This window comes from Pipistrellus kuhlii, unplaced genomic scaffold, assembly GCF_014108245.1.
Source record: "Pipistrellus kuhlii isolate mPipKuh1 unplaced genomic scaffold, mPipKuh1.p scaffold_m20_p_6, whole genome shotgun sequence".
NCBI classification, from domain to species: domain Eukaryota; kingdom Metazoa; phylum Chordata; class Mammalia; order Chiroptera; family Vespertilionidae; genus Pipistrellus; species Pipistrellus kuhlii.
In genome coordinates, this window is record NW_023425562.1 from 67,680,932 (window position 1) to 67,706,038 (window position 25,107).

Consider the following 25,107-nt stretch of genomic DNA (forward strand, 5'->3'; position numbering starts at 1 on the left):
CATCAGAGAATTGTCCCCAAAATCAGAGAGGCAGAAGCGCAGACAGAGAATCACAGCTCAGAGGCCTAGAAGCCCAAGTTGGAACCAGTATTGGTAGAAAGACTAAACTGTAATTGGTGAATTGCTGGGGGCTCAATGCAGAGTAGTATGAGAGGTATGAGCTGGAGGGAGTTGGGGTGTTCTCCACACTTTCATGAGTTTTACCTCTAAGAGGTAAAATGATTGTGAAGATGGGAGGAAAATCTTCTCAGGTCTGGCAGGAGAAGAAAATAACCATTTGGAAATACACCCAGAGTTCTCTGTTTTCCTTAACAATGCCTGCTCTTAAGGGAAATTCTTTTAACCAAAATCTAACCACCTTTTTTTATCAAAGCCTAACAGCCAGGGGAAGTTCAGTGCCCGACTCAGGCTCACTAAAGACTGGGATATTATCACAGGCCTATGGGGCACCTCTCTGCCCGCACACCTCCCCTCCATATCACCAGGGCTCCTGTAAAACAACAGGGGCTATAGCTAAAAGGACAGCAAGCCTTGGATTCTGTTGAAGAAATCTTTAGGAAACAGACTCATAGACATAGAGAACAGACAGATGGTCGCCAGAAGAGAAGGGGGTGGTGGGCTAGGTGCAAAAGATGAAGGGATTAAGTACAAATTGGAAGTTACAAAGTCATCACGGGGATTTAAAGTACAGCATAAGAAATATAGTCTGTAACTTTGCAATAACTATGTATGATGTCAGGTAGATACTGGAAATATTGGGGGGTGGGGGAACACTTTGTAAAGTATATGATTGTCTAATCACTATGCTGTACACCTGAAATTAATACAAAGTAATACTGAATGTAAACTATAATTAAAATGTAAAAAGCAGCTCTAGGAAAACCCAAAAACAACAGGGGAAACCAAAACAAGGGAACTAGAGGAAATGTTAGCCTCAAACACCGTATCTACAGCAAACGGCACACACATCCATATTCTAGTAGTTAGAATACCTCAATTCCTTTTACCCAATAATACATCATGTCCACCTTCCAGCATAAATCACAAGTCATTGAAAAACAAAAATACAATCTGAAACTATTCTAAAACAAACAACATTGATTGAAAAAAGAAAAATTAGTTAGCCATCAATACATTCTCCATCCCTGCTCTGCTACTCCCCTCAACTTGCTAAAAACACCATGAAGAAACAAAAACTTTATTGGAACACAAGTAGAATGAACACAATAACACAGATTACATGCAGTATGTAGTGTAGAGAAAATAACAATGCAAAATGAAATGTGCTTAGGGAAATAAAATATGACACTAAAAGACATTTATATCTAGCCAAAATGTCTTTCAAGTATGCAGGCCACAGACAGACATTCTCAAGCAGGTAAAATCATCAAGGTACTTTTTTCAAAAACATCCTGGAGGACCAAAACCAACCAAGAGACATCACATTATAAAGATCTCAAGGAGAAGAAGAAACCACAATAACTAAAAACTGCCTCTATTTAAACCCACAACTAAGATGGAATTATGTCTAATTTATGTCTAAAAGAATGTGAATGTTATCTATCTTGACAATATCAAAATAATAATATAATTTTAAAAATTTGGGAGATGGGAGTAAGTAAAGTGTGCTAATGTTATCTCTGTTAGAGTCAAATGGGCATTTATTAAAATACAATTGATAATTTGTGAAATGAAAACTAGCTACTAACATTAATGTTTAATAATCATTTTCAATATATTTTAGAGATCTTAATACAGATTGTGGTGAAGAAACATTTAATTTGAAGTTCAGCAATTTCTTTAGTTTTACTGTATTTTCTTTCACTCCAGTTACATTCAAGTAAAATTAAATCTTTGTAATGAAAAATGGTGTATCTAGAATGAACATCATATTATAAAGCTGATTTATTATTTCTATTCTTATTATAATTTTTTATCAATCTATATATCTATCCATTTATCTGTGCCTATTCACTTAAGAACTTAAAATAATGTCCATTAAATGGTAACATTGTTTGTATTAGAGAACGGTTTTGGGTAATCTGTTGCTTTCTTCTGAAATTATGTGTAATTTTTATAAATGAGGATGTGTCATTTTAATAGAAATATCCAAAAGGGATTGTTCTTCTACAAATCTAATGAAACAATAAAATTAATATCATGTCTTTTCATTTTGTTTTACTTATTTAAAAATATATATTTTTATTGATTCAGAGGGAAGAGAGAGAAAAAAATATCTAGAAACATCAATAATGAGAGAACCCTGGCTGGTTTGGCTCAGTGGATGGAGCACTGGCCTACGGACTGAAGGGTCCCAGGTCCAGGGCATGTAACTTGGTTGTGGGCACATTCCCCGTGGGGGGTGTGCAGGAGGCAACTAATTAATGTTTCTATCTCATTGATGTTTCTAACTCTCTATCCCTCTCCCTTCCTCTCTGTAAAAAATCAATAAAATATATATTTTTTAAAATTATCGGCTGCATCCTGCATGCCCTCCATTGGGGATCGGAGCCTATAACCCAGGCATGTGCCCTGACTGGGAATCAAACTATGACCTCCTGGTTCATGGGTCTATGCTCAACCACTGAGCGACACCGGCCAGACCATGTCTTTTTATTTTAATACCCTGGGATTGGGAAAGTCACATTTCAGTTTTCAGCTCAGCAAAGAGATGGTTGTATAATCTTGAACAAGGAGTACAACCTCTCTGTTTCTCCGTAGTTTTGTCACTTGTTAAAATGAAAGGCTTGAACTAAGATGTTTAAGTTTTCTTTCAGCTCTTAAAATACTGTAACTCAGGTACTAATGACTAAAATCTCTCTATACTGAGTCAGAAGTAGCACTTTAGATAACATGGAGATATTTTATTTATTATCTCAGCTGTATTGCTTTTAAGGAATGTACCTTATTTCCTGTGAAATCTTTATAGCGTTCTTATTTGAAGCAAGGCAAAGATGTGTAGATGGAAACTAGAACCCGGTATAATAATAAAACATTAGCTTTCAAGAGGTTGTCGAACAGAAAAAGGACAGATACAAATGGGACTGCACTATACATGAGAAAACCCTTAAATGATACCTTTTCCTGCTACCACCATTATCTTTTGCAGCAAGGGTGAAAAATGATGTAAAGATAGTTGAGCTCTTATGGGAAAATTGTACATTAAAATTAAAAATGATGACTGAGGTAAAATAAATTGGGTATTTGTGGGAGACATGACAGGCCTAGCTAACACTGGAAAAAAAAATTAATAATAGCCCTATGGTCTACTTTGTATAATTGTGAAATTTGATTATACAGAATAAAATACAGGAAACAAATAAGGATTAAAATAGTTTCTTTGGGGCCTGAGAGAAACATAATGTCAAGCTTGCTCTGCAAATGAGTAAATAAAACATGTTATAAAAAGAAAAGAAGTAAAATAAACTCCTTAGAAAAGTATAATCAATAATTTTTGGGCTACTGCGATTTCCAATGAAATCTGCCTTTCTCCTTTTCAGTGCCTGTGAAGTCTAAAAACCCCAGTTATTAACTTTACTTTGAGTATTCAACCAACAAGCCTCTAATTTTTAAGTTGATCTACATGAAGAATTGCCAATAGAGTCAAATAAGAGAATAAGTAGTTGCTTATAACTAGTATATGCATTTTATAGACTCATTTGTGAATCTCGGCTTTGGGAAAATGAAAGTATCGAGTATCCATCCATTCATCCATCAAGTTAGCTAGCTTTATGCATATTAGAAATACAGTCAGCATTCTCTGCTGCTTTGCAATATTTCTTAATGATCTTAATGATCTCAATGTGAAATTTCTATCTACAAGTTGGTTTTTCCCTTCATGATTTTCAGTGAACTGATGCAGCCAAATTATCTTTTAAGAACCATCACACTTAAATTCAAAGTTGATTGCATTATAAGATAGGTCAGCCAGTCTGCTTCCATCAAGAAGATAAAATAATTGTATTAGATAGTTGCTCCTATTAGCAGACTTTCTTGCTTGGCCACCTTCACTTTTTAGGTTAGACAGACCCCATAGTAAGTCCAGGTGGTCTCAGAGGCGAAATACAGCACAGATTTGGATAAATGGCACTGTTATTCCTTTGGATATATTGTAAATAACAACAGCCCTCATTATAAAGAAATTAAAGTGAGCAATAAAAAGTTTTGCCTATTATTTATGATTTTATAACAATTAAACAACTAAGACTGGACTATAAATCACTGAAAGAAAACTGAGAACTAATAAAGTATGAAACCCTTACTAATAAAAACATCACTTCTGTAATCACCTGATATAAGTGAACTTTATTGTCATTCCTCATTTACTAGGCATTTGCTTTACTCATGTAATTCTTGACTACCTAACTAGTACCCAGTTTTTAAAGATTGGAAAGAAAAACTCTATATGGTACTCTAATTGGTCAAAGCTGCTCTAACCTGTCTTTTCCAAGTATAATAGATGCACCTACAGGGTAATTGGCAACTTCTGAAACATTCCCACCGTGCAGGTCTATGGCTGTAAATTTCAGCCACTCCAGCTTTTGAGAAATGCAAATAATAAAAACTCATCAAAGGGCTGCCATAATTCTCACAGCTGACTAGATGGAAACATATCTAACTCCTCAAAATTAATAGCAGTTCCCAAGGCCTTATAAGAACAGCTGTCACTGAGAAATACACTCACAAACAAATAAGCAATTCGCCTCCAAGTATGATTTGTTAGAGGCATGAGGCAGCAACTCTTCAGCAAAACCTTGATGGATTATTAAAGGAGCAACGAGCTACCTGTATACCTCTGATATGGTAGCTTGAGCATGCTACACAATATTTATGAACATCTGCTGTGTGCCTAGCGCAGAGTTTGGCACACACCAGACTCTCATTAAATAGTGTCTGCTGAATGAAGGAGCAAAGTGGAAATCTTTGCTGGTGTTCCACATGGAGTAGCCAGCAATTATAACAAGGACACACGACCAATGGAAGCTGTTGACCTGTTGCCACTGAAGTGCTAGACCTTGGAGTCATCCTAGGTATAAAATCACAGCTGGAAATGCAGTTAGGGCTGCACTGACTTCATTATACTCAGTATAATGGTTGCCAAGTCTCCACATAAAATCTCCCTCCTCACAAAACCAGTGTCGATTTTATTTAGGCATGAGCCAGGGAAGACAGATTACAGGATTTTCATATATGTCACAGCAATATTTGAAAGTGACATTTCAGATCTGTGAGAATTAGCGTTGCATGTTTAAAGAATAAATACAATTTAGCTAATTCAAATGCTTGTATTTCCATCTCTTACTATGATGTTAAGTGTCTCAGAGACGGAGATATCACAGGAACCTGTCATTGTCATGATATTCAAAAAAAGGAACCCCATTTCTAGTTACCATCCATGCTCTCACTATTCAGCAGATAGTTACAGGGGACATTTCCTCCTCTTTGGTCTCATTTGGAGCACTCTGAGGACTCCCCTTTCCTGAATGAAGTCCTGGAAAGGAATCTGGAGACATGAAGCTTGTCTTGATGTAACTGAATAAAACTCTCTCTGTGTATACGATATCTTACATCTAAAAGGAAAAACCGGACGCCCATCTTTAAGTACTTATGTTTTATATTGTGCCAATGGTTCCAGACTACTGCTATTAAAGTTTCCTTGCTGGCTGCAGAGGAAAGTCTGATATAGTCTATTCTACAGTCTTTGGTGATCGAAGAGATGATCAAAGTGTTTCCATTGTCTAGGTTTAAACTAGCCTGTCATTAATTCTGACAAGATTATTTGTCACTGGAATTCACCTGTAGGCTTGGTTATGCATAATAATGAAAAATTATCTGATGCCCCCAGGGTGGATGCAAATGATAGGCAGTGTCTTCACCAGTGGCCCAGAAAGCATCATTTTGAAGATGCTTTTCTCCACCCTCTTAGGCCACACATCAGTTGGGCTAAATCAGGATTTCCTAGTTTAGGGCCTGGGTCCACATATCTTGGTAAAGCTTTCCAGCTAATTCCAATGCATTTTGAGCTGCCACCCACCCTTAGAAACAGTGATTTAAATACTGCATATCTATTAAGTGGAGAGAACGGTGTGACACAAATCAGTGAGATAGCCTGGCCTCTGATAACGAACGAGGTCGGGAAGCTGGAGGCAACCTAGTTTTGCCTACATAGTTGTTTGCTATTTAAAAATTCAAGCAGGCCAAGGGCTTGATGCAGCTGGATTTATCTAAGGCTTACTGGATGTTCCCTGTGGCTATGGTTGGTAGCATTATAATTTGGGTGGTGAGTAGATTTGCAATTTTTTATATTAAATTTGGAATGCTGTTTACAGAACTGTTTCAAACGCATTCCAGTGATGGATGGCATATAGCTGTCCTAGACAAACACAAGGCCACTGGCCAGTTCCTTTTCTTCTTCTTTTCTGGTGCTGCTTTGGGGAAATTACTCGGAAAATAAAGAAGATGAGAAATGGTTCTATCAGCACAATCTGAAGGTCTCATATACAAATTAAATAACCTCTTCTCTAATCATTTCCTTCAGTCTCACTGATATTTACTGGGCACCGGGACATGCCAGATGGGAGAGAGGAGAGTTGCTCTCACACAGCTATATTTCATGTTTCATGGGAAGGCTTTGAAAATATTCTCCCCTCAGCTCTGCAGGAAGAAGCCCCCTAGGGATGGACGGATGGAGGCTGATCCTATTTGAAACTCAGAGACTCTAATGACACCATAACTAAGTTATGATACAGATAGGCAAGATGGCGTGCTCCACTAACGTATGCTTTCACCACACAGAGACATTATAAGCTCCCTTAGCATTTATTTTGTTTGTATATTTGAATACATAAAATATCCCATTTTCATGGTTCATCCTTTTGACTGTAGGCCCCAACACAACAAACCTGCTTCAGAATCACTCTCAGCCATGATTACAAAAAGGGTCCTCAAGGATGGATTCCAGGGCTCCCCTGCTTTCACTGGGACATGTGTCCTAGAGAGGGAAGGAGCCTATTAGGCTCTGGCTCTCGAGGAAGGACTCCTTGTTAAAATTACCAAAGCAAAGTCCTCTAAAAGCGACACAGAGGCTGGCATTCCTGAACCTTTCAAGAACCCTCTGATCTTCCAGCCCCATGTCCTCCTATTTTACTAAATATATCAGAGCCTACTAGACACTCACTCAAAAGAGGAGGAGGAGGAGATAACTCTAGGTCTTCACTCTGCATTCTGGCGGTTGAAGAGAATGTGGTTTTAAAAGTGTTTATTTTTAGCTTCCTGAAGAGCCTTGTTGGCTTGGTGGACTCTATGATGTGGACTTCACAGACACTAAACATGAATAGTAAACTCTGCCTCTTCCATTGAGAGAAGAGGACACTTAGTGGGGCTTTGTCCCTGAGCACCTACCTTACTGGTATTTCAAAGCATTACACTGATTTGAACAGAGTAAAACAATAGTTTCTGTATAGATAAAGAGTAGTGTGGAAACAATTTGCTTGGGAAAATTTCAGACATGCTCTTTAGCAGATGCTGTGTACTGCTTCACAGTGCTTTCAATAACATACTTTATCTGAGTCTCTCAAAATGCTTACAAACTAGCTGTGGAATTGTCATTTTATAGATGTGGAATTTGAAAACACAGGGATTAATATGACTAAGATTCCATACAAAGTCAATGAAGGAGAACAGAGGGGGAGGGGGAAGACAGAGGACTGATTATTTTGCACAATACATGTCAGTATACCAAGAAGAAGACAAATTAATTCAAAACTAAAGGTAAACCTATTTGGAACTCAGAAGAAACTGCTAAAAATAAGGGCAATCATAACTGACAAATACCTAATAAACAAATTACTGATCTCAATTGTCAATAAATGCTAGCTAGTAAGCTATGTGAAGTCAGGCTATACAGAAGAGAAATCAACACTACAGAAAAAATATATAACTGATATTCAACATGATATATAAACTTCACCTTGAAAATGTTAAGTGGTCCCTGTTATTGTCTCACTGAAATAAGATTTATCTAGATCTAGAGTTAGATGCTACTGCAGTTTTAGATATTTCCCCCTCATTGTTATTTTTATTATATTATTGCTTGTTTAGGAATAAAAAAATAGAGTAAAACTTCCTGGGATTCTATACTAGCTTCTGCTCACCAGCTGTGTGAAATGAGACAAGTCTGTCCCCATGTGAATTTAAGATATATGAGAAGGCACCTTTGCTCTTGTCTACTTCTATATTACTAGGACCTAAAAAAATATGTCCCATAGTATGGCACTGAAAACTGATATGAAATACATCACTAATTTAGAACATATGTATAGTGTGTGCATGTGTGTGCATTTACTCCTGGTAAACTTTTTGGCCTTTTGTTTTAAGCAAATTATTTCTTCCCATTGATTAGTTTGGGAACTTTGGATATTGATATGACTATTTGTACACTATTAAAGTACTGGGATAGTAGCTTATAACCAAGTAGTTAAGGAACTGCAAAACTCACTTTAAAAACAAGTTGATCCGTACATTTAATATGTACACAATATTCTCACTTTTTATTGTCAATATAAACTTGGGACATGAAGAGAAAATTGCAGAAATAAACTTAACAACGTGACTTTGAAGCAGTTACTTCTGGAACTAAAGCCTCTTGGAAACACAACTATAATTCATAGATTGTATTCTTCAATATTAAGTTTATATTAAATTTTAAATTTTTGTAAACTATAATTGTATTCTTCAATATTAAGTTTAAATTAAATTTTAAAAATGTGTTTTTATTGACTTTAAAGTGAGGAATAGAGAGAAACAGCAGTGAGAAGCATCAATTGGCTCCTGCATGCCCCATACTGGGGATGGAGCCTGAAACCTGAGCATGTGCCCTGACTGGGAATCCAACCAGCAACCCTTTGGTGAAGGAGAAGTCACTCCACCAACTGAGCCACATTGTCTAGGCATTTCTTCAATTTTAAATAGAATACTATTATGATGAATTCAGATATGGCTTAAACTTACGACGACTCAATATTTTCTACACATCAAGGAATCACTTTACTTACAAAAAGTAGTTCTCTTTATACAGTGTATCAGATAAGAAAGAGTGGAAGACATGGAAAAGATAAGGAAATACTTAGGGAAAACAGCCTAATTAGGCAGTGTCTGTTGATTGATTTGCAGTCATTTTAACTCCAAATTACCAAAGAGCTATGTTTATAAGTTTTCTTTAGTTGAAGTAAAATAATAATAATACATTCATTTAGAAGATATGTATTAATTTTAAGATTTTTTTTGTTTAAAAGTATTTTGAAAACTAATCTTTGTTAAAAAAAATCACTAATGTATCACAATGAATAGCTGGTCTTATGCATGCCATATTTACCATTTATCTTCCTTCCCTGTCTGATGGCAAATTAACTGTTATGACTTTACTTCTCATTAAGAAGTCTAAGCATTCATATAGCCTTTTTTAAGAGGGGAATAAGAGGTAAATCTATACCAAGGAATTTACTATTATTTCAGTTTAATAGGTGTCACTCACAGTTGAGAAGTTATAAACTAATTAAAATATTTATTTTAAATTTGTGAAAAAAATTCCTTTACTGTCACTTTACTATCACTTTCAAAATCTTATATTCAGAAAATGTTTAAACTGTGTAAAATAGAAATGAAACAAAGGAGAAAAAGTAAAAAAGATATATTGACAGATGAGTAATTGAAATAAAACCTGATGACACTTAATGAGCTAATGTCTAAAGGTGGGTGCATTGACAATGCAATCAACTCATTCGCTCTATAAAACCAATGTTCTTAATTGGAGACAGTTATTTCACACCTTACCTCTGCATACTTTAACTTCAATGTTTTATGCATTTCTCGGAAACGACTATAACGTCTGAATACAGTCCATGTCTCATCAAGGACAGTAATCTATTAACCACAAAAATAAAAATATATCAGCATTAGAGGGAAAAGTCACTAAAAGTTGTTTCAAATAATTAAAAAATTAACTAACAGTGATTAGAATGTCAAATTTCTCCAGAATTGAAAACATTAATCTTAACTGCATAAATAAGACATAAATAATATCTGCTCTCTACTTAAGCATGCATCTCTGGTTTCCAAATCTGGTTAGAAGCAGCATGTGACTATGTAAAGTGAGGGACAGCTAACTTATGAAAAGTATCCCCTAACCCCCCCCTTGGGTTGTAGAAGGAAAACCCCATGGGTGACCTTTCTCTCCCGTAACCAGCCCATACAAAATGTTGCTGCAGGTCACCAGCCACCATAGTGGACAGCAAGGGGGGAAAGTGAGAGAAGAAAGAGCAGGAAAAAAAAGGAAGAGGAAGAGGAAGGAGAAAGAGAAGAGTACAAAGAGGAGAAAAAAACTTTCTGTCTCTTATTGATTGTTAATATAAAAACTCAAAAATATATTGTGCTTTATCTCAGAAGAATAATTCTCAGCCTGGCCTTTATCCCACAATTCCTGTTGATGAGATGAGTAGGTGGAACTCTGGTGCACATCAGTGCACATCTGAGGTCACGGTGACAAGAAGATGGTAGGCACTGCCAGCCTTAGGAATCACACAGCATAAAGGACAGGCTGATTCCTATCTCAGTTCCCACCTTTCTTCCGAGCTACAGACCCAGTACCCAACCTGGAGACATCTTTCTTTAGAAGTCACCAGGACCCTCAAGTTCAAAGTGTCTAAAATCAAACCTGACAGTCTTGCTGGAGAATATCTAGAACACTCCATCTCACTGTATTTCATTACTTACCACCAAGCCAGACAGATGCTGAAGCCATTCCCATCCCCTCTTGCCCACATGCATGCCCACAGTAGAACAAGCATCCCTCCTTCAATATCACTGCCATTTCAGTATATAATTGATACTACTTATATAAATACCTCCCCACCCTACAAGATTTTAAGCCTTTTAAGTGAATGAACCTTTGACTAATTAAGGTGGAGGTGAGAGGACTCTCGTTGTAAAGATAGACATTTACTGAGCAACCACTATGTGCTGGGCACTACACTACATGTCAGTAATTTGCTGAGAGCCAGTCAAGATGATTTTGATTTTCACACATCAGGTAAAGGTTCCAGGTTTGTCCCAGGTCACTCAGAGTAGAACACAAGGCCTGCAGCAATCTTTCTAGGAGGTTCACCTGGATCAGATTATTTGAATTAATGGCACGATAGTATGATTTTTAAAACACTGCACTGAGAATATAGTACATTTTCAATGTTATTTGTAACACAAGTCTACATATTTCTAACATTTTCACTCATGAGATTTTCACCTGAGGTCAGCTTAAATACAAGGATGAAAAATGTTCTACTTTATAAAGAGAACATTTCAATCCCCCCACACTTGTCTATCAATATGTAAATTTATGAAGACAATGATGATGAAGAATGAAGATTATCAGTGGTCATGGCAGAAATGAGGGGAGGGGAGATAAGACAATCACAGGTGTCATCTCTCCACGGGACATGTTCAAAACTCTTGTCCATAATGGAGACACCTTCACACCTAGAGCTGGAGAAATGGCGCATATGAGGTTTGGAAAAACTATACATAAAAGAAAACTATATATTAAAGTCCTATTTTGCTCCAAATTAAAGTTGGGCATAGTATATGGGTTGGTGCAGAGAGCAGAGACAGAAGATCAGTATGACAAATAAATCAGATCAAAGCACTTAATTATTTTCTTCGATGCTGAGACTGTAGGGCATCATTACTACATATTACTGCAGAGCAAATTCATTACTTCTCTCTCACTGAATGGTTCTGCTGATACAAACCCATCTTTTCTAGGCCATAAAATGATCAAGTACAACTTAAATACCATAAACATAGCCACAAGATGAATTGCATTTACTTATAAACAATTCTACATTGAGTGCTGTTCACAAATTTATGTTACACACATATTTTACTGGTTTAAGGATTGTCAATTTTAAGCTGTCCTCATTATATATCTGCAGTGTTTATCTGTGTAAGGAGAAAATAAAAGTTTTTTTATACAAAGAATTTGTATAAAACAGTTACTTACAGAGTTTCTTTCAACAATGTTTATTAAAAAAATTTTTTAATCCTCACCAGAGGATATCTTTTAATTGAGGTTTTAGAGAGAGAAGGAGAGAGAAACTGATCAGTTGCCTCCCATACATGCCCAGATTGGTGACCTGACCAGCAATCGAACCCGCAACCTCTTGATGTATGGGATGATGCTCCAACCAACTAAGCCACCCAACCAGGGCAACATTCAAATGGGCTAAATTTCCTTGTATTCAGCAAGTTTGGAGGAAGTGGTCTAATATCAACCTAGTATATAATAAAGTTTTTTCAGAGTTTTGCAAAATATAATATTATAAGCAACATAACTCTGAACATATTTGAGAATATATGAAGTATTTTCCAAATGTTTAAATCTGTCTAGTACCATTTATTAATGTATTATACTTACTTAAAATTTCTTCAGACAACTGTTGCAAAGAGAACTACGCCAGAGTAGTAAAAGAAGCCAACATCCCACCAATCACAATGATCCCACAGATACCACAAACTGCCATTCAATTACTCCTGGTTAACCTCTGAGATCACCAAATCTTTCTGGGGATAGACAACACTGGTAATTTAGAAGACACGAAGACAGACAGATACACACACACACACACACACACACTGGTAATTTAGAAGACACACACACACACACACACACACACACACACTAAACAAATAATGGAGACAATGGGGCCTAGATTTCTTTTTTCAATAAATATTTCTCCAATTTGTTTTCTATCCTGAAATGTGGTCAGTAGAGTGACCTGTATTTTAGTCCTTCCCTGACTTACCAGTAACTGTTTAAAGTTTTTAAAATGTAGGCATTAGGGGAGAGGTTAAAGCATTGTAAAACAAAGAAAGAAAAAATGTCATTTACCCAATTTCTTTTCTGTTGTTTGAGAAGAAATGTTGTGTTAAATGTTATAGGTTGTAAAACTCCTTAAAATCATAGCCAGAAACAAAAGGTGGCCTCTAAATTGCCTTTAGTGGGAGCTCCTATTAAGATGCTATTGTTTTTAAGTGTCAAGGTCCTTAGTTTTTTCAACTAATTAATTTTAAATAATTGTTGAACTACAATATATTAGTTTCATAGTGATTTGACATTATGAATTTAACCTTATGAAGTGATCACCATATTAAGTCTAATAACCATTTGTCACTGCACAAAGATATTCCAATACTATTAACTATATTTCCTATGCTGTATATTATATCCCTATGATTTATTTTATAACGGAAGTCTGCACCTCTTAATCTCCTTAATCTTTTTTGCCATCTCTCCATCCCTTTCCCTTCTGGTAACCATCAGTCTGATCTCTATCTATGAGTCTATTTTTTATTTTGCTCATTAGTTTTCTTAGATAGCACATGTAAGTAAAATCATATATATTTGTCTTTCTGTGTTTGACTTATTTCACTTAGCATAACATCTTTTAGGTCATTCCTGTTGTCACAAATAGCAAGATTTCATTCCTTTTAGGGTTGAATAATAGCCCACTGAATATATGTACCACATCTTTTTCCATTCACCTATCTATGCACACCAAGGCTGTTTTCAAATCTTGGCTAAGTAAATAATGCTGCAATAAACAAACAGTACATATTTATTTTGGCATTAGTATTTTCACTTTTTAAATAAATACTGAGTGTAAAGGTCCTTTGGGTATGCAACTTGCTGATAAAAGCCAAGAACATAAGCTGGAGGTAAATTCCTCCACTTAGCAAAAGGTGATCCCAAATGATATCTAGAAAGAAGGAGAGGGAGAACATAATTTCCTAATGGGGTACCTTCATTATTTGCTATTATGTGCAATGTACCTCCTTCTATAGTTCGTCTAGAGAATGTTCAAGAACATTTACATACTTTTCTTTTGGAAATCCAAAAGAGTGCTGAGGACTGTAGCCAAGTGGTCACAGAGGAACAGAGACTGTGTCAGTGACCATCTAGGGGTACTATTCTCTCACTCAAGGGAACAGCTGCCACTGAATCCCATCCAAAAACTGCATAAGGAGTTCCTGAGCCAAGCAGACATCCCTATTCCATTGCAGTGGGCTCCACGAACCAAAGCTCTACTAACTCCACAAATTCCGTCTCAGGGGCACCTGTGGGAATAGCGGTGCCCGCAGAAGGGGCATGGTCTTACAGCCAGTGCACTGTGCAAGGAGCAGGGAGTCTAAGCTTCAATGCCAGATCTGCCCCTGCCTGTTGGTATCATGGAGAGGAGGTATATGGAGTATGAAGAATGAAGATTCCTGAAAATAGGAGATGCGTGCAGGTGGAAGATTATTCAGCTTTATTATCCAGGAAACTGTCCATAGATCCATCTGAGCAGATGTATCATCAACAAGCACAGAGAATGCCCTTGGCCTTGGGCTTCTGAACCTGGTCTAAAGATGGTGAGTCATAAAGAAAGGAGCGCCATGGCTGATACCGAGCCCCAAACCAGGAAGTGATGCAAAATCAAACAGCGCTTTCTGGCTGACCAAAATCTCAGCCTTCTACAATAAGAGTAGCAGTTGCTTTATGCTTCAACTTCAGCACCTTCAAAACAGTGAGTATATTTACTTTATTTTGAAGTCTAAAGATAAATCTGAAAGAATGCCCAAAGACCCTAAGATTCTGATACAATGGATGCCTTTCAAATCCAAGATCATTACTAATAAGTACTTCTCCCTTCCTGTAACACCTCTGTGAAGCAGCTGAAGAATAAGGGGAATTATTCTATTTTGAAACTGTGGAAAATTATGAGAATGACAGCCTGGACAATTTTCCTTCAAATTATCCAAATATTGAGAGGCAATGCACAGAATGCACTCTCTACGGTCACCAATGGAGAATGAAATAATATAAAGATCTGGATGGAGACAGACATGGATCCTAACTCAGCCTAATCATTAATAAGTTATGTGGCTTTGGCTAAATTAGGCAACTCCTCCAGGCCTCATTTTCACCCCCCATCTGTAAAATGGACTCACGATACCTAAGATACCTAACCCACAGATGAACTAAAAAAATGTGAAGCAACCAGCAGTGTTTGGGTACTCAAACATGGAAGCTCTTGGCTCCTAAAGAAAGGTCTTCTATGATGCACTAGAAAAAGGCAAAGGTATCCATGGGCAACGATTGCAAGAAGGGGAGTTTAACCCATTTTATGATTTATTTTGAGAGAAATTTATTCTAGGATTAGATGTAAAACTCCCCAAATTCTGAAATTAAGAAAAAATATTAACACATTCTTATTGAAGAAAATAAAATGAAGAGGAAATTCAAGGCATGGCCACAAGGTAATGACTGCTTTTCTCCTGTGCTTGTGATTCAATTTCTTTTCTCTTCATCATTTCTCAGACGTGCAGCAATTACTTTGTGAAGGTAAACACACTGCCCAATAAAAAGTGATAGAAAAGATTTGTTGCTTTGTGTGAACACAAGGAAAATAAATGTGTGTGTGTGTTTTCTTACGGTAACTTCTTTCAGTAAAAGACAAAGTTCTCAAAGAGATGGGAGGGGTGCCTAAAAAAAAGGATAAAATATGATTCTTCAAATCCCAACGCTATTTCTTTCACTTGTTATTTATGTTTAAAAATAATACACAAATGGAATATTTGAATCTAAATGGACCACACCATATGCAACACTTCATTTATCTCAGCTACGCTAAAACACAGCGGGGAGATGATCTATCAAGTTACTAACAAGCAGACGTTCAGGTGCCAACACACAAATCCTTCTGAACATTTGTATTACATCATCACGTTGGGAGTATTTCTAAAAGATGTATTAGTGCACAGTTTATCTAATAGACTGGAATGGCTCTCGTTTCTGTTCTCCCAAATAAAGAGAAATTTCTCTGGCTGCAGATGTGATTGCTTTAACTCCCTAAGTGCAAGTTCTCTGGGCATTTCCTCCTCATGCTTCCTGGCAGGCCTCTCCACCATCATCAGATGCTCCAGGCTGACTCAAGCCTTAGCAACTGCCCCAATGTAGAGGGTACCCATGGCTCAGCCAGAATTGAAAAGAAGAAGTTAAAACACACACAAATATAACAGCAAATTTTGGGAGCAGGAAAGGATTTAGAAACAGCCACCATGACTAAGGCAAAACTGAAAGATGGCCTCAACTTCGAAAAAGTGAAGAGATCAGAGACATTTAGAAGGTGCATTAAAATGAGTAAGGAAACCAGTATGGCTTAGAAGACTTGGATCTCACATGGGCTTTTGGTACCTGGATGTACTTACTAGCAGCTGTATGGCCTTTGGCAAGTCACTCATAATTTCCTAACTCATTAAATGCAAGTAAAACCCCCACTTTGCTTCATTTTTCTCATTTGTGGAAATGTCTGGCAAAGTGCCTGAAAGGATGAGGAAGATGTTTGATAGATGCTCATGTCCTCTCTTGCAAAGGTGCTGCCAACTCAGATGCCTATAGGGATCAGTCAGGAAGGAAACTCTAAGAGGCCCCAGGACTGTAAGATAACTGGGAGCACAGCAGGCGGCTGCATATTATTTGAGCTCATTCAATCCTGTCATGCTATGGAGGATATATGAAGCTCAGGAGAATGGCTAAACAGAGCCAGAAAGTAAGCTGGAAGCTTATGCAATACAGACAAATCTCACAGAATATGTGAGAACAGATAACCAGTAAGCAAGCAGCTTGTGAGACTCAACAGAATTCCTAAAATGTGCTAAACATAGCTCTATAACCTATATGATATGCCAAACATAGAAGAAATAAATATGACAGAAACGACAGGAATGCTACTTAGATACAGGAAGTGTTCAGTCATGGTTAAGCCTACATTATGTCAACTCGGAATTGATGACCCTTGGTGACAACCAGCCTGGTCCCATGCTGGTCCCACTGTGCGCACCCAGCCCTATTTCAGCAGCTAGGTCTTTGTTGGAGCTCGGCCATTTCTGATCATTTTGTTAAGGGAGAGGCGACTTATTCATGCTATGCTTGCTTCTAGGCCCTGACACTTCTGTGACTGGGTAACACCCAGAGAATGTAAGGTGACACCCAGGGAGTGTTAGCACCCCTGTGAACACATCAGGCAGCCCTGCTCGCATGGGAGCTAGGAATTCTCCAGGCAAATGCTCCTAGACCATTCCTGTTGCTAATGATGGCAGCAGCGGGATCAGCATAAAGAGGAAGCAGAACACTGACATGCTTTCAGAACTTGACTTTGTTAAGTTCAAAGAAAGAAAAAGTCTTTGGATTTGGACTTTACAAATTTTGAAGTGAAAGCCTAAATTCTAAAAGGCCTCATGTGCTTTTTGAACTTGGTTTCTCTAATTTGCCTTTACAGTAGCAACTTCATAATTTTGGCCAGATTTGCATATGGCCTGGAGTATTAATTGCTTGAAGTTTTTATTTAAATCAACTCAGCTTTTCTTTTTTAGATATAATTGACAATATAATGTATTATTTCAGGTATACAACATAGTGATAAAATATGTACATATATATTGTGAATGATCACCAAATAAATATAGTTCACATGTGTTATCATAGTTATAAAAATTTTTCACTCTCTTAGCAACTCTCAAATATGGAATACAGTATCGTTAACTATAGTCACCATGCTGTACATTACATTCCTTAGGACGTATTCATTTTATAACTGCAGCCTTTGGACTCCACCCATTTCTATTCTGCCTGCCTCCAGCCCCCCAGTCCTCTGGTAGTCAGTCACCGGTCTGTTCTCTGTATCTATGAGATTGGACTTTTGTTTGTTTTTCAGATTCCACCTATAAATTAGATCATACTAAATCAACCCAGTTTTAAAATAAATTAAGTACCCATGTCTTTAATTTTATGTATGAAATTGGTTTAATAGTTATATTTTATTAAAATAAAATAAATCTAGGCCCATTAAAATTATCGCATACCTTCCAGGGCTGTGAGTTCTATTTTAGAGAATTCAAAAATCTGAGCTGGTAAAACCAGTCTTTGTCCTCTACTTAAAAATAGGGATATAATACAAACACAACTTCAGAAATTATGTCTATATATGTATAGACCAGTACATGAATGCACAATAAAAATTCTACACACACAACAAACACATATACACACACAATTTCAAATGGCTGAAAAGGAACTGAGCAACAATGAGGCGTTAAATCAGGGGCAGGGGGATTACTGGATCAAGGACACTGTTTAGCAGCAGTTATTTGCATTGTTTCTCCAGGGAGACTGGAAAAACATGCGTGCCTAAAGAGAGAAATCACCTAGGGCCCCGGGGTTTTGGAGGTTCATCACAGCAGGGAAGTGAGGAGGGCCAGTTTCAGCAGCAGCTCCACCCAGGGCTCAGTTAAGAAGAAATTTGGAAATCAAAGGTACTATCCAATGTCCTCACTTTACCCATGAGGAAACAGGCTCAGGGAAGAAAAAACACTTAGGGTCACTCAGTAAACTTCAGGAGAATCAGAGCCTAAAAGTCAGCATCCAGATTCCCAGCCTGGCATTTACCTGACCAAGACCCCCTCTGAGGACACCTTTGTGCAGCCATATACTCGTGACTTTGGTGAATGTCATTATATCAGTACTCTCCTCTACCCTTGAAAATGAAGAAGTGTGATTATTCATTAATTCCTTGAGGAGGGGATGGTGGCCAACAATATTTAATGAAGTGCCTGTTATGAGTCAATAGAAATAAATTAGGAATAAGATGAAGTCATTATTTTGGAAAGTATGATGTAAGGAAACAGACACATCGCTTCCTGAAAAGTTGTACAAATTGAATAATGCCTAAAACAGATTAGGAAACATTCTGTTAGTAATAATAGAAGAAACAATAAAAACAGCAAGAGAAATAATAGCAATAGCTATAACCATTTATCTCATACCAGACACTATACTCAGTACTTTATATGCACTGATATCCCCTGACATAAATAGTATTACTCTCATTTTGATTGATAAGAACATTGAGCCCAAGCCCCTGGGTAGAGTGACCACCTATCTGATTTCCTGGCACACCAGGTCTCCCAGAACATGGACCTTTCAAAGCAGAATACAGGAAAATCCTGGGTCCCCTGGGATGGCTGGTCACCCTGCCTGTGGATCTGGGGTGTGATAGCAACTTCCATGTCTGCCTGACTCCCCAACCACCACCACCTTCTACGGGATAACTTCTCTCCATGTGCTACACAGTTAAGACTTTCACATACTGGCTTAAAGAAGGACATGGCTAGTAGCTTATAAAACAAGATATGCACATGTATCTTCTTCTCCTTTAAAAAAAAAAAAAAAAAAGTCAGAGGAAAGCACTGCCTGGCTGCAAGCCTCTATTCCTCAAGAAAAGCAAAGAAGGGACACTTACCTTGACCTCAAACTCGAAGTGCTCATCCTTGCCTTGACCGCAGAGAACATAGCGAGGGATGCTGATTTTAATTGGGTCCTTCAGGTCATCTGGAGTTGCTCCCAAAGAGCGAGAAACCATCCGCTATCAAAGGCACATCAAATGGGGAGAACAAAGAGAAGCAAGATCACTCAATTGCAAATACCCTGCTTGGGCAGACAGGAGAAAATGTGTTTCAAGCAGAGAAAAGAGCATCAAACCAGAGGAGTTTATTTAGAAAAACGATGATTGCCTTTGAAAGAAAAATGCTAAGTCTCCCTCACAACAAAAGACCAGTTCTTTAGGTATATTATTCCCAAGAGATAGGGCAAAAGCACTTCAAAATGTTGTTTGGCTTTGAAGTTCCTTCCAATTTATAACAACAAATGAAGAAAGGGGCAGATTACATATCCAAACTTTAAAAAAAAAAAAAAAAAAAAAAAAAAAAAAAAGGTCTAAAACAGATTCCTCTCTGAAAAAAGTCTTGATTATCTGACTTGTTTTTTCTTCACAAACTCAGGCTGCTGTACATAATGCTCCAAAAGCTGGAGATTTTACTCAAAATTACTTCATTTTTAACTTCCAGGCATTTTTATTAGCCAGTGTAGCATGGAAAGCTCTTTCAGTCACAATTAAAACAAATCCCAAGTATTTTCTTTAGGCTCCATTTGATTAATAATCTTCTTGGCCCTGACAATTATTTATGGTCTGGATGGTGGGAAGCCAGAGGGGTTTGAGGAATAGGCATTATAAAAAAAAATAAATCTTCAAAATTAGTTCTCTTGAGTGTGAATGGAAGTCTCTGAACAATCCTTATCATTTGCACTAACCTGGGGCTTTAGAAAATATATGAAAATAGGTTTTTAAACAATAGCAGTAATAAAATAAGGATGCATAATTATAGTTGCATTTGTTGGATACCCACTATATAACAAGAACTTCACTTAATGGTTAATATGCATTGTTAATGGTTTATATGCATTATATACCCTATTTATCAGATGGGATCCCAAGACTGAGAGTTTAGGAAACTTATAGGGGTAAGAAGTAGAGCCAGCATTTGAAGTTGGGCTAACCTGGCTCAACTATGTCACAGCTATGCCATACTGCTATAGTGAAATTTTAAAATAATTTCATCCATCTCATACACTGAGCTCCTGAACACTTCAGTATATTCAGAATTGAAGATGAAAACTCCACAGTTATTCAGTGCAACCTACTATGACTAAGAAAAGAACAGGGGTCAATACACTCACTTTCTCTCAGAGAGAAAGGGGTCTGGGCTTCTTGGATCCTCAGCCAGGTGTAACATGGAAGGTCCAACATAACTGTGTGTGTGTGTGCTTGTGTGTGTGTGTGTGTGTGTGTGTGTGTGTGTGTGAATCAAATCCCAGCGGGAGGATGTGATCTCTCAGGGAGAGTATGCTCTGGTTTCTGGGTGACACAGAGGCATACACTTGGTCGCAGATTACTGCTGTCACCTAGCAGACGGTGTAAAGGTTTGTGCATCATATGACATTCTGAGTCTTCTAGAGCACCTTGATTTCTCTGTGTGGCTGGCCACCCAAAACATGAACCACTCATTTTATCATAATGGTGCACTTGATGTCAAAAACTGTAGTGGAGATTCTTAAAAAGTGAGTTTCTCAACATGTACATGGCCAAAAACCTTTCAATTCGCTGATAGCACAGTTCCAAATTCAAGTGGAGTCATTTCCTGAAGCATGAAACATGTTTTTCAATTTAAAAGTGAAAAGGCAGAAAAATAATTTGGTGATTTTCTTTCTTTTCAAAGAACACATTTACTGTTAAGAAATGTTTTTGACCTATAAATGATGGCTTACCCATGAAGTTCTTGCTCTGCTGCTTACACCCTAAAACCTTCTATGTCATGCTTAAGACTGTATTTTTTTAGTAGGAACATAATCTCTTCTCAAAATCTGACACAATTACTTGGCAATTCCACTTGTTGTATGCATGTGCATGTGTTTATGTGTGTGCTCGTGTGTTGGGCACTAGATTAGGGATAGGAAGCACATTGTAATTTAAAACAGCTTCAGGAAAAGGGAATGGTACCAAAGGAATTTTAAGTAACAGCTAGCAACTGATATTACCAGTGAGAATTAAAGACCCACTGGCTATACTTTAGCAGGAATCTGGATGCTCCGCAAGGTCTAGACCTAAGGGACAACACCACAGCTGATTTGATGAGGAGCCAACTCTGCAGTTACAGGCTCTTTCCCGATGAGGTAAGAATGAAGAAAAGGAAGAAGGGAGGCGGGCAATTCAGTATTTTTTCTTTGATCTTTTTTCTTCGATGAACTAAGAACAGTGTATGTATTACAATGTGTTTTATCAGTGCTCAAAAAAGTGTGGATGACCATACCAACAAGGGTGATACACTTGGTATCAAAAGTCTACAGTTACCTGCTTCCCTGGAGCAATCAGTTGACTTCAAAAACTCAGTGAGAAAGAGGACACTCAGCATCAAATCCTTGTGGGAGGACATGGTCTCTGAGCAACACTCTCCCATAGCCTCTGCCCCTCACTTTCTCTGTGAGTGTGGAAGGCTGTATATTTATCAGATCCCAATGGCATGGCAGGGACCCAACCATGAACAAGGCAGTGTCTGGCCCTGTGGACTTCTGCTGAGGCAAACTCTGACAAGTAAACTGATCATTACAGCAGGATTTTAAGTGATGGGGGCACTGAGAGAGAAAAACAGTGAATATGTACGTTGCTATCTACATAACATGAATTTTACGGAGGAAGAACTGCACTAAAAATGGCCCAGGTATACTATTACTTAACTTTAACTTTCTAAATGCCTTTTCTTATAGGCACCCCTTGGATACACAATCAATATTGATATCTTTTATTAAGCACCAACTACGTGCCATGCAAAGAGCCAGATCATGAAAGTACAAAGTAACTTTTACAAAGTATCTGGAATTTCTAAGACCTTTAATTTTTTTCAATTACATTATGTTTTGAACAAAGGTTTGTGTGTTTTTTTCACCCACTTTAGATTAATTACATTCTAAAGTTAATAAATGCTGCATGAACTGGTTTGGCTCAGTGGATAGAGCGTTGGCCTGTGGACTGAAAGGTTCCAGGTTCAATTCCGGTCAAGGGCATGTACCTTCGTTGTGGGCACATCCCCCCATAGGAGGTGTGCAGGAGGCAGCTGATCAATATTTCTTTCTCATTGATGTTTCTAACTCTCTATCCTTCTCCCTTCCTCTCTGTAAAAAAAATCAATAAAATATATATTTAAAAAATAAAGTTAGGCGGGGAGCGGTTTGGCTCAGTGGATAGAGTGTCGGCCTGTGGACTGAAAGGTCCCAGGTTCGATTCCGGGCAAGGGCATGTACCTTGGTTGCGGGCACATCTCCAATGGGGGGTGTGTAAGAGGCAGCTGATCAATGATTCTCTCTCATCGATGTTTCTAATTCTATATCCCTCTCTCTTCCTCTCTGTGAAAAATCAATAAAATAAATAAATAAATAAATAAATTAAATAAATAAAAATAAAGTTAGTTAATGCTACCTTAACTTTCTCTTTTTGTAAATTCACTTTCAAAGTGGGATAACACTGGAATTGATGGTCTATATAGAACTTTTAAGACTAGAAAATTTTCTAATTCCAAGAATATGTAATTGCAAAATCAAACCCTAATGAAAAGAAAGTTGTTTGAAGCTCAGGCTGTGTAGTTGTGGCCAAGCAGATAAGGTAATAGACTAGAAAAAAACAAAAAACAAATAAATAAACAAAAAACCCTGCCTTCACTAACTGGATGTATGAGTTAAGCAGGGATCAGTGATCTGGGAGGAATTAGATCTTATCTTATTTATGTTGTTCACCTAAACTTAGGATGGCCCCTTACACATCAGCACCTGCATAGGTAGCTCAAGCCATGGGTCTAGATGAGCTACAAGAGACAAGAGACACCACTCTTATCAGGATCAGACAGGAAAGTGTACCAAAACCCTCTGCTGAGAAGGACATTTCTCTTCAGAATCTTACATGTTAGAGTCTATAAAAACAGACCATCTGCTCTCACCCGCTGGCTTCAATCTCAATGATTTCAAAGTAATTAAATATTAAGTGTAGAGAAAAGAAAAACTGCAGACATGAATAACTGGAGAATAAAGATCTGAAGGCATCAAAGCAAAAATATAAGCAAACAGAAGAAAAATCAAATGTGAAAAAAAAGAAAAATCAAATGTGTGTGTGTGTGTATCTACATACATCTAATCTCTGTTCCAATATAAGTTTTAGAAATTACTTTTTTGCATGAGGAATGTAGAAGTCTCAGGATGTAGTGTGAAAGGTTCCTACCCTTTTCCAAAATGCAGGAAGGAGAACTCACATAACTGTCTCCTAAATTTGTATTTTATTTGAAAACAGCTGTAACTTGATTATCTTGAGTTTTATATAAGACAAGTACACTGTATCATATTTTATCCCATTATTTAAGGGAGCTTTTAAACTTCTGTGTAATTATTTATTTTGGAATCAGTCATAGTTTCTCTACATGTAGCGAAGAAGATTCTTGGACTTGGAAGGGGAGGTGGTGACACATCGCAAAAGGAGGCAAAGGGCCGTGAAAAGCAATGTTCAGAAGTACAACTCCTAGCAGATCTGGCAGAGGTAACTTCTTAGGACACTTCAAGGGGTTTTAAATGAACTGTGGAGCTATTTAGAAGAGAAAGGTCAAGGAAAAGCACATAATTAGTAACCAGGGTTACGTTTCTATACATTAAAAATATTATCTTTTAAGGTATAAGAAATATTTTTCAGAAGCTTTCAAGGAAATAATGTTCTGTGTCAACACATGTTATTTTTTTCCAGTTGTTGGGAAAAATATTTTCTTCCTGCTCAGGCTGTCTCCTTCAAAAGGGGAATATTAAGGAAGTTAATAGCAAGTGGCTTCAACATCCACTTGGATCACTGTCAGCAGTGCAGAGGGCATGGAAAGGGCCAATTCTCCAGGGATTCATCAACATTTCTCCCTAAACCCTCTAATGATATACCAGATGGCCAAATTCAATATATGCTTTGACTATGTCAAGGTCAGACTGATGTCTGATATCCTAGAGCCAAATAGCCAACCTTTACTTATAAAACACAGGGTGTTTTATTTTTATTTTTTCAGATTTAACAAAACTATTAACTCTCCCTTCTTTATTTTAATGCCTCATATTTTCAACCACACACACCACAGTCATAGTTCTAATTAGACCTACTATGTAACAAGCATCTACTAAGCTCCAGCACCTTGAAAATAGTCTGGGGCAGAGAAGGCAAGGACCTGTTACATTCTCAAATATAACCCATGTTACAAGAAATGGGAAATAAAGGTAACTTGTGTGGTGTATATTATGAATATGATAAAGTGCCAAGCAAAACATGTTCATACTTCACTCCAGCAGGTGAAGCCTGCCGAGGCCATGAAGGAACCTGGTGCTAACACCATGCTACTGTGATGTTGGGATGGGTACACCCTGACCAATCCTGTCAAAGTGAGGACAGCAGCCTGGCATGAGGAAGTGGTGCCTACCTTATTTTATCTTAAAATGAGTTTAGAATACTCTCATCTGGAAATATAAGTAAGGGTTTTCAAATAAGGAGTGTTTCTTTAATTCTGATATACATCTTTAAGTATAAAATAATCAGAAAATGATATCATAATAGACAG

General features: G+C 37.4%; 1 protein-coding gene across 8 annotated transcripts in view; it reads right to left on the reverse strand.

Annotated features, from left to right (window-relative positions):
* Positions 1-25,107, reverse strand: part of KIF16B (kinesin family member 16B) — a 256,668-nt gene that overhangs the window by 37,802 nt on the left and 193,759 nt on the right. For 4 of the 8 annotated variants that reach the window (XM_036417855.2, XM_036417853.2, XM_036417854.2 and 1 more), the window contains 2 exons: positions 19,389-19,511; positions 9,832-9,921 (listed from right to left, as the gene is read on the reverse strand). In XM_036417855.2, coding sequence (XP_036273748.1) covers positions 9,832-9,921; positions 19,389-19,511 — 213 coding nt within the window. Of the gene's footprint in view, positions 1-9,831; positions 9,922-19,388; positions 19,512-23,891; positions 24,105-25,107 lie in introns of those variants that run through there. The other 4 variants (XM_036417856.2, XM_036417858.2, XM_045574799.1 and 1 more) reach the window with 3 other exon arrangements.